The sequence below is a fragment of the Alligator mississippiensis genome, chromosome 5 (assembly GCF_030867095.1).
Source record: "Alligator mississippiensis isolate rAllMis1 chromosome 5, rAllMis1, whole genome shotgun sequence".
Classification (NCBI taxonomy): domain Eukaryota; kingdom Metazoa; phylum Chordata; order Crocodylia; family Alligatoridae; genus Alligator; species Alligator mississippiensis.
In genome coordinates, this window is record NC_081828.1 from 123237117 (window position 1) to 123258199 (window position 21083).

At 40.7% G+C, this 21083-nt stretch overlaps 1 protein-coding gene across 11 annotated transcripts in view; it reads left to right on the forward strand.

Annotated features, from left to right (window-relative positions):
- The first annotated feature begins 1004 nt into the window (after positions 1-1004).
- Positions 1005-21083, forward strand: part of GLI3 (GLI family zinc finger 3) — a 287546-nt gene continuing 267467 nt past the window's right edge. For 3 of the 11 annotated variants that reach the window (XM_059728655.1, XM_059728656.1, XM_059728657.1), the window contains exons 1-2: positions 1009-1782; positions 15872-16034. In XM_059728655.1, coding sequence (XP_059584638.1) covers positions 15911-16034 — 124 coding nt within the window. In that variant the 5' untranslated portion in view covers positions 1009-1782; positions 15872-15910. Of the gene's footprint in view, positions 1783-2637; positions 2710-2810; positions 2939-3079; positions 3175-15871; positions 16035-21083 lie in introns of all 11 variants that reach the window. The other 8 variants (XM_059728653.1, XM_059728654.1, XM_059728650.1 and 5 more) reach the window with 7 other exon arrangements.

A 21083-nucleotide genomic window follows, 5' to 3' on the forward strand; every position in this document is an offset into this window, starting at 1 on the left:
AACCGAGCCTGAGGAGGAGGAGGAGAAAGGGGAAACAAGGGAGACTTTTCTTGCCAGAGACCGGATGGAGAGTGAAGGGATGGGAAAGGAAGCGCAGAGAAGGAAGAGAGGAAGGAGGAGAAAAGAGAGAAACTGGTGCCAGAGGGAAGGAAGGGGGAGGTGTCTTGGAGAAGGCACCACGTCCCCCCCTTTTCCCTCCCAGCTGAGGGAGTGGCTTGTGGTGTCTGGGCTGTAGCTGGGGCGAGGCAGTGGGGAGGAATGGGGGCATCTGGCTTGAAGCTTGCCTTATCTGCTGCCTCCAGCCCCACTCAGAGAATAAGGCGGGGTGGGGGGGCAAGAAGAGCCGGGGGAACACCCCCACACCTCCTCCTGCTCCTCTTCCCCTCCCTTCTGTCACCCCGTCAAGGACTAGCCCGGGGGGAAGGGGGCGGTGCCTTGCCCGCCAGCTCGGGCTGCAGTAAGATGCCCGCTTCGCCTCGGGAGTGGCAGCCCTGCCCCGCCAGCTGCGGGGCCTGGGGGGGTGTCCGGCAACATCTGTACAACTTGGACTAGGGGGAGGGACAACTTTGCCAGCACGTGAGCGCGGCCGCGGGCTGCCCCTGCGCTCCCTTTGTGCCTGTCCGCGGATGGGCGCCTTTGCAAGCGCGGGGGTGGCATGTGCTTCAGACCCCCCGGCCCATCACCGCCACCACTTCTTTCCCCTCTCCCCCCCGCCCCCCTTTCTCTTTCTTTCCCTTTTCTTTTCTTTTCTTGTTTTTTTTGTGTTGAACCAAATCAGAAATGTCAGGCAGGGCGAGTGACTCAGAAGGGATCAGATTACAAGATCCCTGCAACTGATGCCGGATTTGCGCGCACACGCACACACTGGGGAGATCTCCTTCCCCTCTGGAGGAGGAGGGCAGCAATAAAGCGACACCCAACACACACCCACACCTCTCGGCCCCTTCTTTACACCCCCCACCCCTCCCCTCCCCTCTTTCTCACCCCTTCCTACACACATCACACACCCCCCTCTCCTCTCTCTCACCCCTTCCTTACACAACCATACACTCATACAGACGGGGGACATCTTCCCCCCTGGAGGAGGAGGGCAGGAATAAAGCAACACCCAGTACACACCCAGTCCCCTCCCCTCTCTCTCAGCCCTTTCCCTACACACACACCCCTCCACACCCCCTCTGTCTCACCCCTTCCTTACACCCCCACCACCCCACACACACTTTGGAGAGATCTCCTCTCCCCCTCTGAAGGAAGCAGGAATAAAACAACACCCAACACACACCCACTCCGCTCCCTACACACACACACACCCTCTCACCCTCTTCCTTACAGAGATACACATACTCTCTCACCCTCTTCCTTACACACAGTCTCTCTTTCCCCTGTCTGTGCCCCTTCCTTACACACACACACACACACACACTCCTCCCCACACATCCTCTCACCCCCTTCCTTACCCCCCCCCCCCCCCGAGAGATCTCCCTCTGGAGGAGGAGGAGGAGGAGGAGGGCAGGAATAAAACAACACCCAACACTCCCCCCTCCAACCCCTTCCCTACACCCCCCCCACCCCTCCTTTCTCTCGGCCCCTTCCCCTCCTCTCCTCCTTCAAACAGAAGCAAAATGCCCGCTTTCATCCGCAGGGGTCGGTGCCGGTAGCTTTGCGAGCGCGCGCGGAGCGGGAGCCCCTCCTGCACGCAGGGCGCGAGCGCGGAGCCAGCCGCCCCGCTCCTGCTCTATGGGAAGTTTTGGGGGGGCTGCACGGGAGCAGCAGCCGCAGCAGGTACGTGGCCGGAGTTTTGCAAGAACTTCTTTGTTTTAATGGGCTTTGCGCAGAGGGGTTGGTTGGTTTTTTGAGGGGGGTTTTTTTTTGGCACTTTCTTTCCATTTCCGACCTCTCTCTCCTTCCCCCCCGCCCTTAAGTTAGAAGGTGGGAGAGAGACTTTCCTAGATCTCAGTAAAAATGGCTGTCAAACAGCCCTTAAGTTACAAAAACCAATGGTTCTCCAAAAAAGTCTTTTCCTCTTTTTTTTTTGTTTTGTTTTGTGTCCCACCCCCTTTCTTCTTCTTCTTCTTCTTCTTCTTCTTTTTCTTCCTCCCTCTTTCTTTGCAGCGCCTGCCCGGCTGCTCCGAGAGAGGATTTTGAGGCTTAATGTCCTGCCGTTGAACTGTAGCTTTGCAAGCAGCAGCTGCTTTTACCCCCCCCCCCCCCAATCCCCTCCTCCCAAAGAAGCTGCTTGTTATTTTCATGCCTGTTTCATGGGGTTGGAAGTTTGGGGCGGTAGGAAATGCATCTGTCACATCTGGAGGAGTGGAAGGGCTAGGCGGGATTGCTGGGGAGGACAGGGAGGTTTGGCTAGTGGGGCTGGCAGGATTTTGGATTCCTCTGTGGGAGCTCCAGAGGAGGGGTGGGAGCAGGGAAGGCGAAGGGGAAGGTGGCTGGCTTAGGGCAGAGGAAAAGTGAAAGTTCTGCCTTCTCTTTTTATGATCTTTGTTGTTGTTGCTGCCGCTGCCACCGCCTTGGGAACTTCATCAACTTGGGTAGCTGCCTAAACCAAGCTGCTGGGACTTGGGTCTCTGGGCAACTTCCCTCCGCAAAACCCCCTCTCCCTCCATCTCTTCTCACCCTTTCTTGCAGTGCGCGGAGAAAAATATTGCAGGGGCAGGATTGGGTATGAATCACTCCAGACAGTTACTTTCTCCGCCTGGGGTGAGTAGTGTGGGAGAAGCGGAGGGATATTTCATCCGTTGATGCCCAGCAAAGTGATGTGGTTGAGGACCTCTGCAGCTTTTCACATCTCATCCCTTCAGAGGGTTTCAGGAGAGTGGATGCTGTTGTTTTAACTGGCCTGTGAACTTCGGGTGTTTACAGACGTGCACACACACATGCGCTGATAAAGTTGCAGCTTCCAACTCCTGACACCACGTGAAAAAGAAAGGTAAAAGGAAACCTCCTCTACCCCCTGATTTTTAATTTTATCCCTCTGGTGTATAGTTTTGATCCGGTCCTTTGGGTACCGTGTTTGTGGCCTTCTGCCAGTTTATATGTAGATATATTTATGTAAAACATTTTCTCTCAGCTCTTTGCCAGCTGTTCCACATTTTCCAGCTGCCACTTCAGTTTGAAATGATGGACTGTATGGATCTCAAAGTAAAAGAGCCTTTTTAGTCAAAGGTATGGATGGCTGTCCACTTGCTATATGATGTTTAGAGTCTCATTAACCAAACCAGCCAGCAATACACACTACAGCCCTCACTGCCCCTTCTCCCCCATTCCCACCTTCCCTGCCTTTCAGGGCTGCACTCCACACCCCATCCCCCCCTCCCGTTTTATTTCCAAGGTTTAATAAAGCATGTATTTATTTTAAGGTTCAACATGTACATTTAATTTGTTCTATGTTGCTCTCAAAAGAACTCAAATGTAAAGTGTCACAGAACCTTTGAAATTTGTGACAAATTAAATTAACAAACATTTTAGGAGGGCGCCAGTCCCTCTGTCTGTCTGTCTGTCTGTCTGTCTGTCTGTCTGTCTGTCTGTATACATGATATATGTATCTAGATGGGAATCACTGAAGTCCATTTAAAACTGAGAAATCACTAAGTTTTCCTGCATTGTGCAACTGTTTTTGGATTTGGGCATTATAAATTGAAATCCACAAGAATGGGCCTGAGTATTTTTGAGTATTTGTGCAGTTGCATTGTAATTTGGAAAGGTGCCTCACTGATTGATTTCTATAATTATTTCATTTGGGTCCTTTATTAAAAATTAATAATGATCTGACAGTTTCCTAATTACATATGTCAAGATTATTTTGATGGAAGAAAGATGCTATTTTTTTTAAAGTAGAGTAACCTTAAAATGTAAAAAAAAAAAAAAAAATTTCTGAACACACGACAGTATTTCAGTTGAAGGATTAAAGGTAGTAGTCAGTGAATATAACAATATAGAGTGTACAAAGTCTCCAGAGAATTAGTTTATGTAATGAAATTTTGGGTTTTAACTGGCAAGTACATAAATACTTATAGTTTGTTAATCTGCAGTCAAATTTAAAGCATAAATAACGTTACTCTGTGAGAGAAAGCTACTCTTAAGGGGAAGGTAATTTCTTTTACTCTAAGGACTGTGTGGTTTAGGAATCCCACAAATGGGGAAAGGACATTTTTAGTGTACGCAGTTCTTTTTTATTTTAAAAAAGAAGTAAAGGAAGTAAAACTATGGTTTAAGGTATCTGAATCAATGCATTATTGCACTCACATGATTGCACATGGCTTTCAGTATGACCTCCTGTTTTCCAAAGCATTATTCTGCACAAGTAGCGTAAAACAAAGACATCACCTGTAGTTTCCTTACTAAGTAGAATATTGTTTCATGCCTAAGACATACACATTAGATAGTACATTTATCAATGCACCTGTAAATTGTATCTGAAGGTATGCGTTTATAAATTGAAATAAGAACGAGGTATTCTGTAGCTAGGTTGTAAAGGTCATATATTTTTTTTAATCTTGGGATTTATGTGGTACATAAACTGATATAATACGGCTCTTTCCATTAAGCTATTAGAAGACTTCAGTCCTTTTTGTAAGCTACTTAATCAAAATATTTTAAATCATCCATTCGAATCCAACCCAGAAAACTTTGAATGACATATGTCTGGCTTAATTTTGGCAAAACTATTTTATTACCTGCACTCAGCAGCAGGTTTGATCTTAGCTCTGAATTCAAGTAAGGAGTGAATATTTTTTTTGCAGTGCTCTTGTGAAGTTAGCCGTCTTTGCTTGATTAATAAGGTATATGATGCTTATTAAAGCAGGATCCATTTGGAGGGGGGGGAAGAAGGGGGTTATGAAAGGAAACAGTTTAATGATCATTGTTGCATGCACTCAAGTATATGGAGACAGTAATGTACCAAGAAAAAGCAGACTTGAAGGAAAAGTGAATCAATGAGTCATGAAATCCTCAGGAAAACCTTAGTAATGGAATGTTAATGCTTTTAGGCTATAGTAGATTATCTTAAAAGTCAGACTTTTTTTCTTTATGCAATTGTTGTAAACCCCTAGCTAAAGAATACTTTGAAGAAGGCTTTAGTTTTGCTGGCACTTAGATTCTGTAGTCAGTCTGATTGTTTTGGAAAATTCAAGAAAATTTTTGCCAACTTGCAGCTAGGCAATTAAAATACTAAAATGGCTATAGAAGAAGATATTTAGTCAACAAAAGGTTCTGCTTGAATAATAATTTCAAGTTGTCTTTTTCACCATAGGTTTTATAGACACCCCTCATTAGACTTTGTAATTTTTATATGGGAATTGATATGTTATATTTTAAATCACATAGTATGAGACAGAATAAACAAAAATAGGGCATGGATGCTGCTCCAAACTTTTCAAGTACTTTCAGTGTATTTTTCATCTTTACTTTTATTTGATAGGTCTGTGAAATAGAGCTGTAGACTGGCAAAGACTTTAAATGAAATTTCACACTTTGATGATTTTTTTTAACTTTGATATATTGACAGCAAAAGGAGCTGCAAAGCTTTTATATAACTTGAGCAGTAACGCCAAGCAGCAGTCAAACGTCTCTATGCATTTGTGTTTAACTGCAGAAGAAAAACATGTCCATGGGCAGCAGAGGTTCTTATCAACTCCCTAATCCCAGATCCCAGCAAACCTTGAGGGCATGCCTCAGATCTTGCTGAAATCATTGTAGACTCTCACAGTTTGCAGATTAAATATGCTATGTGTTCCTGGCTCCAACAACAGTTTTATGAGCTCACTAAGCTTCCTGTTTTAAGATCCCTTTCTGAAGTTTTTAGGAGCTGCTAAAGGCAATGCTGTCTGGAGCAAGTGGTACTTGTTAATTTAGAGACACTTTAGATATTTCATTCTGTCTGTAAAAATAGCCAAAATTGTTATTTTTCAAATTGGAAGTTGAGTTGCACTGAAAAGCTCCTTTAAAGAGTGATTCTGTTGTTTTAATATGATTATAAATACAAAATTTGCAAAGTTTATATGAAACATAATTTGTTTTATGATGGCTTGATTCTGACTAGGGGAATTAAAATAAGACTTTTTCAGCTGTAATTCCAAGCACAACGTATCTTTTAGTTCCTAATTTCTGAGCCTCTTGTAACTGATTGTTTCCTAGGCTGCTGTAATGCATACCATTTAAGGTGTTTTTTCCCTTCCCCTAACAATATCAACAAAAAGAAAATGTTTTCTGCAAAGGATGAATTGCAATCATTCAAATAGTTAACACTGGGGATGGTTGGCTGTCAGGAAGATACAATATTATACTTTTAATTCTGTGCTTTAACTACCCTCTAGCTGGTGAATACTTAACTCCTATATTTTATTCACTGTAATCATGTTTATGTATTTGGCGTAATAATCTTAATTAAAAAGGAAAATACTTATATCAGTATCCAACAACATGTGTCATGTTATTCCCAAGAGAACTTGAGCCAATTTTGTGCTTAAAGGTTATTCAGTGAATGAAATTGTGAAAGCCCATTTGTCAAGGTACTGCATGGTTTCTGTTAGTTTTCAACCCCCAAATTCATTGTCTGCATGGCCCAGTCATTAGTCATCAGTGTATTAGTGCTGCCTTCAGGCAATGCTGCCCAGCACTTCTTCACACCATTATAGCTCTAAAAGTGTACTCTGCTGACTTGTAGAATTACTGCTCTGATTTCCGCTTGGCTAGGTTTGAGGTAAGTCCCCTCCCTACCTTCTAGCTCACTCTAATCCCTGCTTTCTTTTAAGGCTGCTTTCTGCAGAGATTTACAGGAAAACTTTCTTAAAGACTGTCTTGGCATCATACTGTGGTTTTGTGGTGGCATGCAGTGTACATATAAATTATACTTGCACTAAATTGAAAGTGCACTAAGTTAGTTGCTCATCTGAAGAGTTGGTGAGTCTCTCTTTAACACACAAGGAAAAACCAATCAGTTCATTTTTTGCCTAATAGGTTATTTCCACTAGAAATAAGAAACTAACTAACTGGGATAGAGTATCTCTTTTTACTTTTGACTAAAGGTTTCTGGGTGTCAAAATAATACATTCATAGCATATGATTAGAGATTTCATTTAACGATTGTAATAGTTGAAATATCCACTGGAGTTTTAGTCGTTTTGTTTTAGTAGACATGTGTTGGTTACCAAAAATGCTTCTTATCTTAATTGTGTCCAAAACATTGTTGTTATTTTAAGGTTGACTACCTGCTACTTAAATTAGGTTTGAAGGATCAAATTACCCTTGTGATAAATTAGAACAAAATATGTTTGGATTCTTTGGTTCAGAACCATGTTTTCCATTTTTGTTTTTTTGATTTTTAAAATATATACATACACAAATCTGGTAATGTCAGGCAAATCAACTCCATGTAAAAGAATACCTCATCCAGCCGGCTAAAGAATGGAGCTTTCATTAAATAAGATGTATGAATACCTGGAACTGAATAGTCAGAAACACAGATTAAGCCAGTGTCACTTCAGTACAATGTCTGTTGTTCTGAACTGTGTATATTAAAATGAAATCCTAGCACTCAAGATCTTAAGTAACAGGACATGTGGTTTGGTGCAGTTTGGTTTGGCACTTTGGACCATGATTCTGTATGAGTGGTTTTTCTTGGAAAATTAGACTGCTGTAGAATTCTGTGATTATACCATATATATGAGGTGAGTTGACTGTGAGGTAATTTATATTGCAGGATTGTAGACTTGTCTTATTGTAATTTTGTCAGGTTGCAAAAACTGCCAGGCATCCTAATAGTGTTTTACTGCTACAGTGAGACAGAGGTAAAACTTAAAGTTTAAAGGTAAAGATAAAGTTTTTATAAAGTACCTTTTACACTGTAAGTTTATGGATGCATGTTGATTCCCTAGTGCTTTGCTTGCAAGGTTAAAACATCTGTGTTAGGTTAAAATATGAAATTGTACTGTATGGATCAAAGTCATCCCTAAGCTTAAAGTATGTTGAGTAAATAATTAGAAGTCCAGGATTTGAAGTTTTGTGATTTTCAGAAACATTTTGCTTAATTTCTTTCATCTTACTTTTAAATGCTAATTGTAAAATGTGGCTTTTCTTCAGGGATTTCCACATCTTAAGCAGGAAATAGAAGAGGCACCCCAGACAGTTGTTGCAGTGTGTATACATGACACATGGGATGACCTACGTTATATATATTCTTCACTGAGTGTCGTTACTTTATAGATTGACATTGATCTATAGGTTGAGTTTTGATTCTAAGGAAACTTCATCTGTTTGAATTGGTGATACAGAGCAATGGATCTTAAGAAAATGCTCATGCCACTGGAATTCACATTTGGCGATAACGTTCTAATAAGACTGCCTCTGCATTTTTCTGTGGCAGTTGTGGTTTCAGTGAATTTTTTGTTTGATGAGCTAAATAAACCATGACACAAAGCACATCCATTACAGGTGTTTGTAATTTGTTTTTACCAACTGATTCTAAAAAAAGGGCAAGAAAAGGGGGGAAACACACCATACCCTCACCACAAGTGTTTCCAGTGCTAATAACAGTATCAGCAGAGGAAGTCATAGGGCTTGTTATCAACACAGCAAGACTTGCTGATTGTCTTCCTCTGTGGCATATTCTCATCCTGTCAAATCCACAATATGAGTGGCTAGGACTAGCTTTTATAGAACTCTGTTATACAGAAGGAAGTTACTATGCTGATATTTAAGTGTTCCTTAACCTTGTTTTCAATTTATTATTGTTTGGGTCATAAAGCAAAACTGAGTGTGCCCTTGAAAGAGAAGTTTGAAGTGTACCCAGTAATTTTAACCAAACTTATTACTATAAATGCCAATATCTAGATTTTTTTCCATGCTAATTCTTTTAAGATTAAACATACTTTGACATTGGTTAGAAAATATTCTAATAACTAAGAGTGTTAAACCTTAGGCTATAGGATTATAAAATATCAGGCAATAGCACAGATTATTCTGGACTTTCAGACAATATCAGATAGTTCAAGTGAGCAAGGGGTCTATGCTATTAATGCTTACTGTGTTGCATCAAAGTTTTCTTATTCTAGAAAAAAATTGAAAAATGAATTTTTCTTTTCTTTCTTTAGAAATAACATGTATGCATCTTTATTCAGTTAAACAGATTCACAATTTATTTTTTAATCCTGGTTAGTCTGTTAAGAAGGTCAGAAGTTAGAACAGGGAAAATAGAAGTCCAGAGGCTTTATGGTACAGATAGTATACTTTTAGATATACAGGTACTGGGACTGATTTTTTTGGGGGGGGGGGAGGGAGGGAGTGTGTGTGTGGGGGGGGATTCAGTAACATAACTTTAAGACAATTGGATAATTAATCATAAATTTTTACCCAGAGAGATGAGTGTTGCCCAAAATTATTTAAAAGTGCTGTATTATGATATTAGTAAGAGCTGCAGAATCAGACCTCATGTTTATAGTAGAGCTACTTACTTGAATAAGGCTTAGAGGATTGGGCTATCACACAGCCAAATTCTCCCAGGCAAAACTCCTATTCAGTGCTGTTCTGTCAGGGTAAGAAATTGAGAATTTGATATTAACTCCATATTTTTTCCCTGTGAAAAGCTGCTTTATTTATACTTTAGGTATAGCTTGTTTTCTACTCTTTAGTTGGAATTTTTACCCACCCGCTTTCAAAGATACAGTAACAGAAATAGCAATAATCTGCTTGTATTCATAGACAGGTGAAATAAAACCTATCAAAACTAAATGAGGTGCTTCCTCAGTATGAAGTGTTATTGCTCTCTTGTTTGGTCCTACAAGATCTTTGTGCTGTAAAAATTAATAAACTTTAGCAGTGGCATGTACAAGTAGATGCAAATAAGTGTAATTTCTCTGGAAGAAAGCATCCGTTACACATGATCAGTAGTTCAGTGCACTACATAGAATAATTTCTCATTTAGGGCTCTATTCATGGGACTGATAATAGTGCTGGTTTTGCCTAGTTGGTTGCCTTTGTGTTTGTGATTCTGTATTGTTATTGCTACTAGCTTTTTAACCTATGAGGAACAGATCACATCACATTAACTAGGCTTTAATTTTAGTTGTTTTTTAATTTTTTAGTAGGCGTGCCAGGGTGGAAATCAAATGGTAGTAATGTATAAAAGATTCCACAGGCCCTCAAGAATTTTGAAGGGGTACATTATTACACTTAGCTTTACTTTTTGCAATTTTAGCTAGCAAAGCTTTATTTTATGATTCTAGCATTTTAATTGTTTTTGTTCACAGATTTATAGAAACTATGCAATCATGAGAGAAACCTTTATAGAGCACTCATGGAAAATAAACAAAGTTAAGAATTGCAAGATAAAAGATTTATCCATTGACATATCACTAGCATTATATATTAGGAGTCCACATTTGTCTAGATTATATTAGAATCAACACTATTGTGACCATTAATGTTGCAAGGGGTATAAATCACAGGAGAATTTGGCCCAGGGTTAGTTTTACAAAAGTTTTCAAAATTGTAAATGACCCAATGATATTTTACAAAGCATGGAAAATTATTTAAATATTTTTTAAAAATCGCCATAATTGAAGTAGTTTCTTTACCTGGATAGAAAGTGAAATATATCATAAGGTTAATCTTAGAACAGGAGGATATTTGATAAAATACATAAATCATTTGTGATTTAGTGGAAGAATTATCAAGGGTAACTATTTGAGTGAAGTCTTGTACTCATGTTTGATGCAAAGCAGTGCTAAAATTTAAGGTGGCTTTGGAAGTTAAACATTCCCATATCAAGCTTATATAAATCAATGTAAAATAGCTCTCACATAACAGTATAAAATTGTTTCACGTAAATTTTGCATTGGATTGTATCTGAACAAGGCAGACTTTTCTTATCCTTAAATATTCCCAAGGAATGGTGTAACCAGTTTTGATAAAATTGATAAAGGGTCCTTTATGCTTGAGAGAGACTGTAATTTCCTGATTGTTCTTCATGCCTCCCCTTGTGTTTTTCACTTTCACACAGTTTCGCTGTTTGAGATGTATTGTATCCCCAAAGACTGCTTCCAGTAGCGTGGATCAAAGCAGTGCATATGAACACCCCAAATACCCAGAGTCATTTCTGAAAAATTAAACATGCTATGTTTGCTTGCCCACTGATTGGGGCACTCTGGATGCTGATAGCAATCAGTATGAACTTCCCTACTGCTGATGTAATGATGATGAATGCTGTGACACTGCTATTTCAGACAGCTCTTCTCAGTGGATGCAAACCACTTGTTAATGAATTGAATACAACTACAGCAGTATCAAATAAATGAGAGAAAGAATTAAAAAAGAGACAATATATTAAAACACCATCCAAAAAAAAAGAGAAGAAATTGAAAGGAGGCAGAAGGCTGTTAAAGCTCATAGGAAACATAAAGCAATTTATACATGAATCAAGATCCTGCAATGCCGTACTTGGGTAAATAGTCCTGTTGAGGTCAGTAAAACTGTTTGCTGTAAGATACTTGAATGAATAAAGGCTTTTGCAATATCTATCCCTTAGAACTAGTAATTATGAGAGGGCAAAAAGAAAAGAAGTTAAGTTTTAATGAGAAGTTCAACTAAATATGCTTATTAAGGTCCAAATCGTCTTCTGTTAAAATAGTGCCACTCCATTGATTTCAGTGGGATGAAATCAATGCATGTGAGGGGAGAAGGGAGATTCTGCCCTGCTGCTATGAATATGACTATTTAACTATTATGAAAGCCATTTTTACAATGATTTGACTATAATACATATACACAGGTAATTATATGATTTCATGTTGCTTGGAAAAGTCAGTGAATTTTATGCTTTATAACTTGTTGATATTCAAATTCAAGTGATGGTTTTCCTCTTTTAATTAGTTTACTACTGGCATCCTTTTCTTACAATCTTTCTAATTGAATATGAAATTGGTAATAGTTCGGAGTTATGATTGAAAAAGAAGACACACACCTGCAGACAGGTTGCTGGTATGAGAGGGATTAGGTTTAAAATGGAGATCTAGAATTAATTGTGCCATGGATTCAGGCCTGTGGGAGAATTACAAAAGGTTCAAGCATGGTTGAATGGTAAAAAGCCATGAATGTTTGCTTTCAGGAAGGAATGTTTATCCCTTTATTTACCTATGAAAGTTTAAGCTTTAACCATGTAGTCTTGTAGCATTTCCCCCTGGTTGCTGTTGTTCTCAGGCACATGCAGATAGAAGACAGCTAGCAGAAACCAGCTTTCCAGAATCTGAATGTAGAGTTTGCTGCTGCAGAATATATATGTAACGTTTTTGGGTCAGTTAACTGACCCAAATGCAGAGAGGGTTGTAGACACTAAAAAAAATAAACCACATAATATTTTATGAGTGAAAACTACTTCAGCCTGGCCTTTTTTCAAAAAACTTTCTGCTGGTGATTAACTGCCAGTAGAAATAAAATTTCACTTTGTCCTGGGCCTTTAACTATTTTTTTAATAGACTATAATTTTATGGCACCTATGCTTGTGACAAGCCTCTGCTCCGATGCGTGTTAGCACGCTTTGCAGCAGACTCGATTAATCAAGTCTGCTGGAGAGTGCTAGTTAGCATGTTCCAGCAGCCTCTGTATCACATGTATTCAGCATCCCTGCATTTCCAAATGGCGGTGGGGGAACTTTAACTGAAGTTCATTGAATAAGCTTGAGTTAAAATGCCCCTGCCACCATTTTGAAGCGCAGGACACTGAAAACACATGACATTGTGGGCGCTTTAATAAGAATGGCTTTCAGAACCACTCTAATTAAACCATCCACCTCGGAGCACGTGTATGGACGTCCTTACATATTTCATTATGTTTTTTGAAGGGAAATATTACACTTGAACTTAAGGAGAGGGAACCTAAACATCTGAAGTCCCCTCAACTCATACTGATATCACATTGTGGCCCCTTATAAAGCCATAAATAGAAGTGCGAGTCTCTGATATTTGTCATCAATTTAAAATAAATATGGTACTCTAAAAGTGACCATGTATGTATTTTCAGTTGATGATATCCGTATCAGATCTGCTTGGCTAACATGTCAAAATCTTTTTTTTTTTTTTTTTTTTTTTAGTGGTTGCTCTTGCAAATTCCTTCTACTGTTATTACAGTCTAATATTTCTGTCAAGAACATCAGCAATTTTTGCAAACAACCCCGAATTGATTTGAAAATGGAGGTCCTGATGCAGCAAAGCCCTCAGCATGTAGAACTCTTAAGTTATTTTATTGGAACGTCTGTGTGTATTGGGTATAATGAACGTGGTGGAGGAAGGAGAGGCCTGTAAGAAAGAGGCAGAATAAAACAGAAATGTTTATCTGCAGTGATACTGCATCTGCAGTGGTGACAGAAATAAAAATAGACCTCCATATGTAAACTGAAAAGATATGACTCAGAACATGCACCAGGAGCAGATATTTATATTAGCAAGTTGCCAATTTTGCAATTTTCTGACCAAAGTGCTCTCTAAAATAATAAGTTGATAATTTGGTTTGCCTTGCTTTGTATCACCAACCACTGAATGGGGCAGTGAGCAGCAAAGAACCACAGAAAGCTGTGGTAACAAAAGCTTTAGACTAATTTAATTAAAAACTAAGAGAGGAAACAATAATTACCCCCTTCCCCTCAACCCCCTTCTCCGCAGGCAGTTGACCTGTGAAAAGACTAGACAAAAACAGGTCCTGTCCCAGGCTCCCTCAGTTGTAGAGCATCTAAAGAAACATGTGGCAACCTAGTGCTCCACGTAGGGATGTTATCAACTGCTGCATTGACCCATCTTTTGTATTGGACTCAGATGGTAAGATGTCTGTCATGCTTGTACAGCTATGACCAGACAGAATAGGTGAAGAGGAAGAGTCATACCTCATAGTTGCCTGGGAATAAGTAAAGCTGAAGGAGATTAGTCTTCTTTTTTAATTTTCTGGCCTTTTATTTAGGTGGTTCATCTGTCTACCTGGTTCCATGTAACTATGGCAGAAAGTGTGTTCTCTTCATTTTTAACAGAACAGCTTTTTAATTATTTTGTTCCTTGATGATGCTCCCAGCCCCAGGACCACATCATGTAGTCTCATAGCTGGAAGGCCCCTCAGCTGACCCAGACGTCCAGCTGTGGGAGCTAGCTACTTGATGGTGCAGGGGGAAGCCCAGGATCATGATCTTAGGCTTCCCCTGCACCGGCAATAAGGTGTGATTGGATTTGTTGTGTGATCCCACAGTCCCACCTCCTACCATGCACATGTGTTATGGCAGGAAGCATAATTGTGTGGATCATGCATCAGATCCCACTACACCTTTTTCCTTATGTATGGCAGGGTCCTTGGTTTCCCTTAACTGACTTAAAACAAGGGTGGAAAGAGTACAAGAAATATACTGTAGAATTGTCCTCTATATTGACTGGAAAAGGCATGGTAATTAAAGTGTGGACTAACCTTATTCAAAGAAGGAGACAAGAAAAGAGAGAGAGAAAATATGTGAGAGATCTTGAAATTTTCACCTATGAAGTTCCTATTAGAGTCTGACTTCAAGAGGATTAGACAGGGATGATCCTAAATTGATTATGGGGTTGGACTAGATGATCTCCTGAGGTCCCTTCCAGGCCTACTCTTCCTTCCTGAGAGGCTAGGAAGTAGCCTGTTAGTGTTGTAACTAATAACTAATTACTACTGCTATATTAGCACCCCTTTTGGGGTGCATTTGGTATTGGGAGGATGAAAGGTTTACTTGTTGACTGTAGCCCAGTCTAAACTAGGGAAACTGGTTAATATTTATACAGCAAATAATGCAATTAAATTTCTATATGGGCTTTATTGTGAATTGTTTTGTAATGTCTGTCAGAGTAAGGTTTGATATTTTATTTGTATTTTATGTGAGAACTAGGATTAGTTGTTAGATAGACTAGTTTAGATTAGTTGTGTACTACTTTGTGATTAAGAACTGTGCATGTTGAATATTGATTATTTGTATAAGGCTTACTATAGGGGAGTTTTGTGCCAAGTTAAAACTGCAGATGAGATTCTGAAAAATAAGTATGTTCTTGTACAGACCAGAATCACTCTCTGCTTCTCGGTACCTCAAAGTAGATACACCGCTTCATAGAGTATTTTACCCCTGTGGATAACCGAGGGGTGCTTTCTTAGGTTTAGGTCATTTTTTTCAAAATCTCTTGGAATAAGGAGAAATGATCTCAGAGATAAAAAAGAATGAACAAGGAGTTGATGCAGATTACGCTAAAAGTAATTGGTGAAAGGCAGAATAACCAAACATGTTTTTTGCAGGCTTTTCCATTTTCAGTTTTGTCATGCAAAGAAAGTGATCCCATTAACTGTCTCTAGCAATAATATTTGTCTTTTGCTGAGGTTTTCAGGGTGTTGTTCCAATATGCTTTTTTGAGTTATATTTTTAAAACAAAAATGAGAGATGTTTACATGAGCTGGGCAAGATAGACCCCAAAGATGTATTTCTCATTGCTATTTTAGTGATAGTGTGACTGTTGAAGCTTAAATATTTGGCTTCACCAGCTAACATAATGGTCAGTCTGAATTCTGCAGTGTGGTTCCGAAGTGTTCAGGACAGGGGGAAAAATGTTGGCTTTCTTACACAGGTCCATTAAAATCTTACAAAGTTTTCTAACAAAAAGAACCTGAATGTCACACAAAATGTGCTTGTCTTCAGTATTAGCGTTTCCTTAAATTCCTCAGGAATTCATGCATGCAAACCTGATTTGAAAGGCTTCATGAAATGGCTTGTGGATTACTAATGCTGATGTGCTGCAGGCTCTTCTTCAGGTGAGAAGTGTGCCAGGTTTTTGACTAAGCTTTTTATGGCATTTGAAGTTTATGACTCTATTGTTTTATTCAGGTATTAGTACAAGGAGAACTGAAGTAATGAGAAGTCATCATGGAAGCCCAGTCCCATAGCTCTACCACTACTGAGAAGAAGAAAGTTGAGAATTCCATAGTGAAATGCTCTACTCGAACAGATGTCAGTGAGAAAGCTGTTGCCTCCAGCACAACTTCCAATGGTGAGTAACAGCAGGGATTTACTAGCAGCCAAACCTACGGTAATTTTATGTTCACTGCATTCCTTGTGAATTGAGCATTTGCACCTGGATCAGTGTTTGTTCTAAGAAAAGGCTAAAGAAAGCAAAGGGGAAAAAGTGGGTAGGATACAATAAGCTCTGTTTTGGCATCATACCTAGTATTTTTCTTCCAAAATATTTAATTTGAGATGTAAATGTGCTAAGTTATTTATTATAGGAAGTTCCTGTTTTGGCATTTTGGAAATCATCTTGATTAGCCTGGCAAGGGTTTCAAGTGCTCTGCATTTTGCCATGGAAATCTCTTACACTAGTTAGATAATTAGTTATTACAAGAGAGACAAAAGTAGCCTTGTCAAAATTGATGGCAGGTTTTTCTTCTTCTTTTTCAAATAAACTTGTGAAGTTTTTTTCCCCCCTTTATCCCTGAAGTTCTTTAACGGCTGGCGACAGAACATCAAGCTAAAAGTGTATCCTCCAGTTAATTCATTTCAAAGTTGTGAATATACAGCTCGCAGATTTGCAAAAATGGAGAAGTTTACTCAATTCTCCCTAGAGATTACCTCATTTGGCAATTTTACACATTTGCTGCCACTCCAAATTCCCACTCCTTCTCTTTGTTTAATTTACAAGCGCTAAATTTATTGGTTCTTTCTAACGTATAATTCCCATTGAAGTTAAGGGAAATTTTACTTGAATCAGGACTACAGAATTTAGCCCCACAACTAGTGATTGCTGGAGATTAAGTGGTAGATTTAGAACACAATTTATGAGAATCAGTCTGACAACTATCATGGAAGAAAAAATGTATTGAGCCCTGTGTGCATCACTTGTAGAATGCACATACATGGCCATGAAGAAAAGGAGGAGACATGAGACATGATCAGAGAATAGCAAAAGCTGGGGACAACGTGTCATAGTTTCATAGTAGTTTGGGATCAGAAAGGACCTGAACAGATCATCTAGTCTGACCCCCCGCCACAGGCAGGAGCACACACTGGGATCACATGACCCCAGACAGGTGTTCGTCCAACTTCTTTTTTAATTTACCCAAGGTAGGAGCGAGGACCACTTCCCTAGGAAGTTAGTTCCAGATCCTAGCCACCCTAACAGTGAAATAGTGCCTCCTAATCTCTAACCTGAATTTATTCTCCAGCAGCTTCTGGCCATTGTTCCTCGTCACCCCGGGTGCTGCTGTGGGGAATAAGGCCCTTCCTATTTGCTGCTGATCTCCCCTAACGAGTTTGTAGGCAGCCACCAAATCCCCCCTCAGTCTTTGCTTGTTGAGGCTGAACAGGTGCAGGTCCCTCAGCCTCTCCTCATAGGGCCTGCCCTGTTGCCCTCCAACCAAGTGGGTGGCCCTCCTCTGGACCCTCTCAAGGCAGGCCACATCCTTCTTAAAGTGCAGTGCCCAGAACTGGATGCAGTACTCCAATTGTTGCCTAACCAGTGTTGTGTAGAGGGGGAGTATCACCTCTCTGGACCGGCTTGAGATGCATCTTTGGATTCACGACAAGGTGCGGTTGGCTTTGCTGGCTGCGGTCTGGCATTGGCAGCTCATGTTCATCTTGGAGTCAACAATGATTCCAAGATCCATTTCCACCTCTGTGTTCACAAGGGGGAGCTCCCCAGCCTGTATGTATGTTGTGGATTCCTTCTCCCCAGGTGCAGCACCCTGCATTTATCTACATTGAACCCCATCCTATTACCATCCGCCCACTTCTGTAGTCTGGCTAAATCTAATTGCAGCCTCTCCCTCCCTTTGAGCTTGCCTACCTCTCCCCACATCTTGGTGTCATCGGCAAACTTGGACAACGTTTTTTCCACCCCCTCGTCCAAGTCACTGATGAAGATGTTGAACAGTGTAGGCCCCAGGACCGGGCACTGGGGGACCCCACTATTCACATCTCGCCAAGTCGAGTACGACCCGTACACCACCACTCTCTGGGTGCGCCCCATCAGCCAGTTTTTCACCTATCCAGCTGTGTAGGCATCAATGCCACAGTCACTCAATTTATTAATGAGAATGGTGGATGATGTCCCATCATCCTTGCTAGTGGTTTTGTGCTTAGATTCAAAGAACACTCAGCCCCGCCTGATGCAGGAACCAGATGACTGGAGCTGCTTGTATGAGAGCACAAAATCCCCCCTTCTAGCTACTTGGCCTGCCTTGTCAGTTTCTGAAATATATTAGATCAGATCATCAGCTGGTCTAAAACATCATAGTTTTCCTGAGGTCATTAGGATTATGAAGGGGCCAGATTCTCAGCTAGTGTAAAACGGTGTATTTTTTTTTCATTAAAAGTATTGCAAAGTTTGATCCTTTTTCCACCTTGAATGTATGCTTAAATGCATAGGAAGATTATGTTGTGTGCATTCAAATCCAATAAGTCACACATGTCTATAAAAATTTCAAATATTATTGACAGCAGTTTCCTTTATTTAGGTTGCAGGGTAAAGAACTAGCACTTAGCTAGTAAGTCTCAGAACTGGGCATAAACATCTGCTACAGCTTGGTCAAGTCACTTTACTTTTCTCTGTCCAGTTTATCTGCCTGATAGTAATATCAATACTTAACTAGCTACCTTATGGCTGCATTCCACAAGCAGGCATGTGTGATTTGTAGTGCCACGAACCACTTTGTTGTGCCACAAACCACACATGTTAACCCGTGCATGGCGCTGTTAATTTGCAGCACAGGTGCAAAATTTGCTGTTGGGATTTCCCAGTAGTAAAAAAACCCTGGAAAAAAAGCGGCACAAAGCACGCCAAAATAGTGTGCACCAGGACAAACGTGAAGACATCTCCGTACACTGCGGTGCAGGGTACCTCAGCACCTGGGCTGCCTGCTGGCCAGCCCCACACCGAGGTACCCTGTGCCCCAGCCAACCCCCCTTCCCCCTCCCCCCCTGCAGGACATGGAGCCCAGTTGGAGCAGCATGCCAGCAGCTGGGAGGACCTGGGCACAAGCAGTGTGTTCCACAGCAGGACAGTGTGTCCCACAACAAAGCTCACTTGCAGGGGCATGTGCTGCGGCACAAGGTAGAGGCACAAATGTATGCTGCTACTGTTTGTGCTGCTGCAAGCGTGTGTCCCTGCTCATCTGGACTCAGCCTGTGAGGGTGCTGTAAGTCTTAATTAATACATGAAAAGTCCTTTGAGATTCTTAATGGAGAAAAGATTTCTCAGACTGAAAAATTATCAAATTATCAAACTGTGTCAAGGATTTTTTCTCTGAATGCTTTCTATAGTGAGGTACTAATTCAGCACACTTTCAGGACCTGATGCTTACATTTAGTCAGGTCAGTGATCTAGCTCCCTTTGATTTTCCTAGTTAAGGATTATTAGATCAGGACATAAGTTTCTGGTCTGCTGTAATGTAAAACTGCCCCAACTTCATTTTGGAAATGCAGGTTAGGACCCCAAAGGCATATACACTTTGTTCCTCAAGGGTAGTAATGTATTTCCTTTTACAATACGATCCACAAACTACATGTTAAAATAAGTAACTGTACTGTCAGCTTCACTGTTTAAAATTTTGCCTTTTGCAAATATGACTGTAACAATGAATTTTGGTAACAGGAGATAAAATTTACTAACGTAGCATGAACATAGAGGGTTGCATTGTATTTGCACCTTTTAGGTTATGATACTGGAATGAGTATTTTAGGTGAACTTCATCAGTTGATATGATACTTGCTGCACAAACATGCAGTTTGTTTATGTGATGCATCGTTTGAAAAAAGGCCAAATAACACAGAATGGTTGTTTAGTTTTGATTGCTTTTTAAAACAAGTTAAGGTTGTTTAAAAAAAACCTGAATGATCATTGCTGTGTTTACCAAACAAGGCAGCGTGCTTCCATTACTGATCTACATCTGCCAGTCACACCAACCTCACCTCATAAACCTGTCTAAAAACTGTGTTTTGCTTTCCGGATAATGCATTAATTAACAAAGTTTGCAAGGTAATATGGACTTGAGTGACAACTGTCTATGAGGTGCTAGGTGAACTGGCATTTTTTCAGTGGCCCTGCCATCTTCTAAAAGATTTAGAACTTGAGTCATAAATAGGTTGAAAGCTTCTATGGTTTTTATACAGAGTTTACAGTCATGTAGAAGAAACAAGAAAAACTATTCTTTCTATAATTCCAGACAGAAAGTAACTATTCATTGTGTCCATTAGCAGAAATTATGTTTAAATAGATATTGAATGTGGGATCATTTTTTAAAAGAATGGATATTTCACTCTGACACGCATGCTGGGTTTTTTGGAAAGAGCTTTGTGTGTGGGTGTGTGGGGTTCTCCCAAAGCCTGTCTAGAGCTCATTGATGACGGTTACAGGCCCCAATTCTGGGTGCACTTATTTCCTATAAACTCAGACCTGCAGACAGGCATTTTATGGTTTCCTCTGGCTATTTGTGCAGAATAACTATGGTTACTGTTTAGTACAAAACAATTCCTGTTGTAGTCACCTAACCTATTGTCACAACCCAAAGTTGTGATTTTTTGTTTTGTGTGTGCTTCGGCACCGCTAAATTATTTCCCGCCAATTTGTCGCTTTCTTTGCACGGTAGAGTTCTCTGCTGCTAGAGAGAACTCTAGTGCAGCAGGGGATTTCCCGCCGGATTGCAGCTTCTTTGCAGTGTGCATCTCTTTCTTGCACCGTAGTGATGCATGCTGTAAAGAAGTTCCCGCCATTTGTATTAGGATCCGCGCCATGTTATTGGCCGATTCCTAATTTAGGCACACGTGGCGGCTAGCGATTGGCTTGCTAGCCGTACAAAGGCTTGTGTGGTTTCCGCCCAAGTTGGAGGACTCCACGAACACCGGAGGAGGGAGGAAGAGAGAGAGATTCTGTGTGAAGATCTCCAAGCACTGTGGACCCTCGCAGACCCAACACGCCTCCCCTAAGCAGGCAATAGAGGCAATAGAACCGAGCTTACGGAGCTTTCGCTTCTCGCCTCTCCCCGTCGCTGAGCGCAATCCTAGACGTATCCCTTTCCTGTAACTTCGGACCCACGGAGCCTAAGTA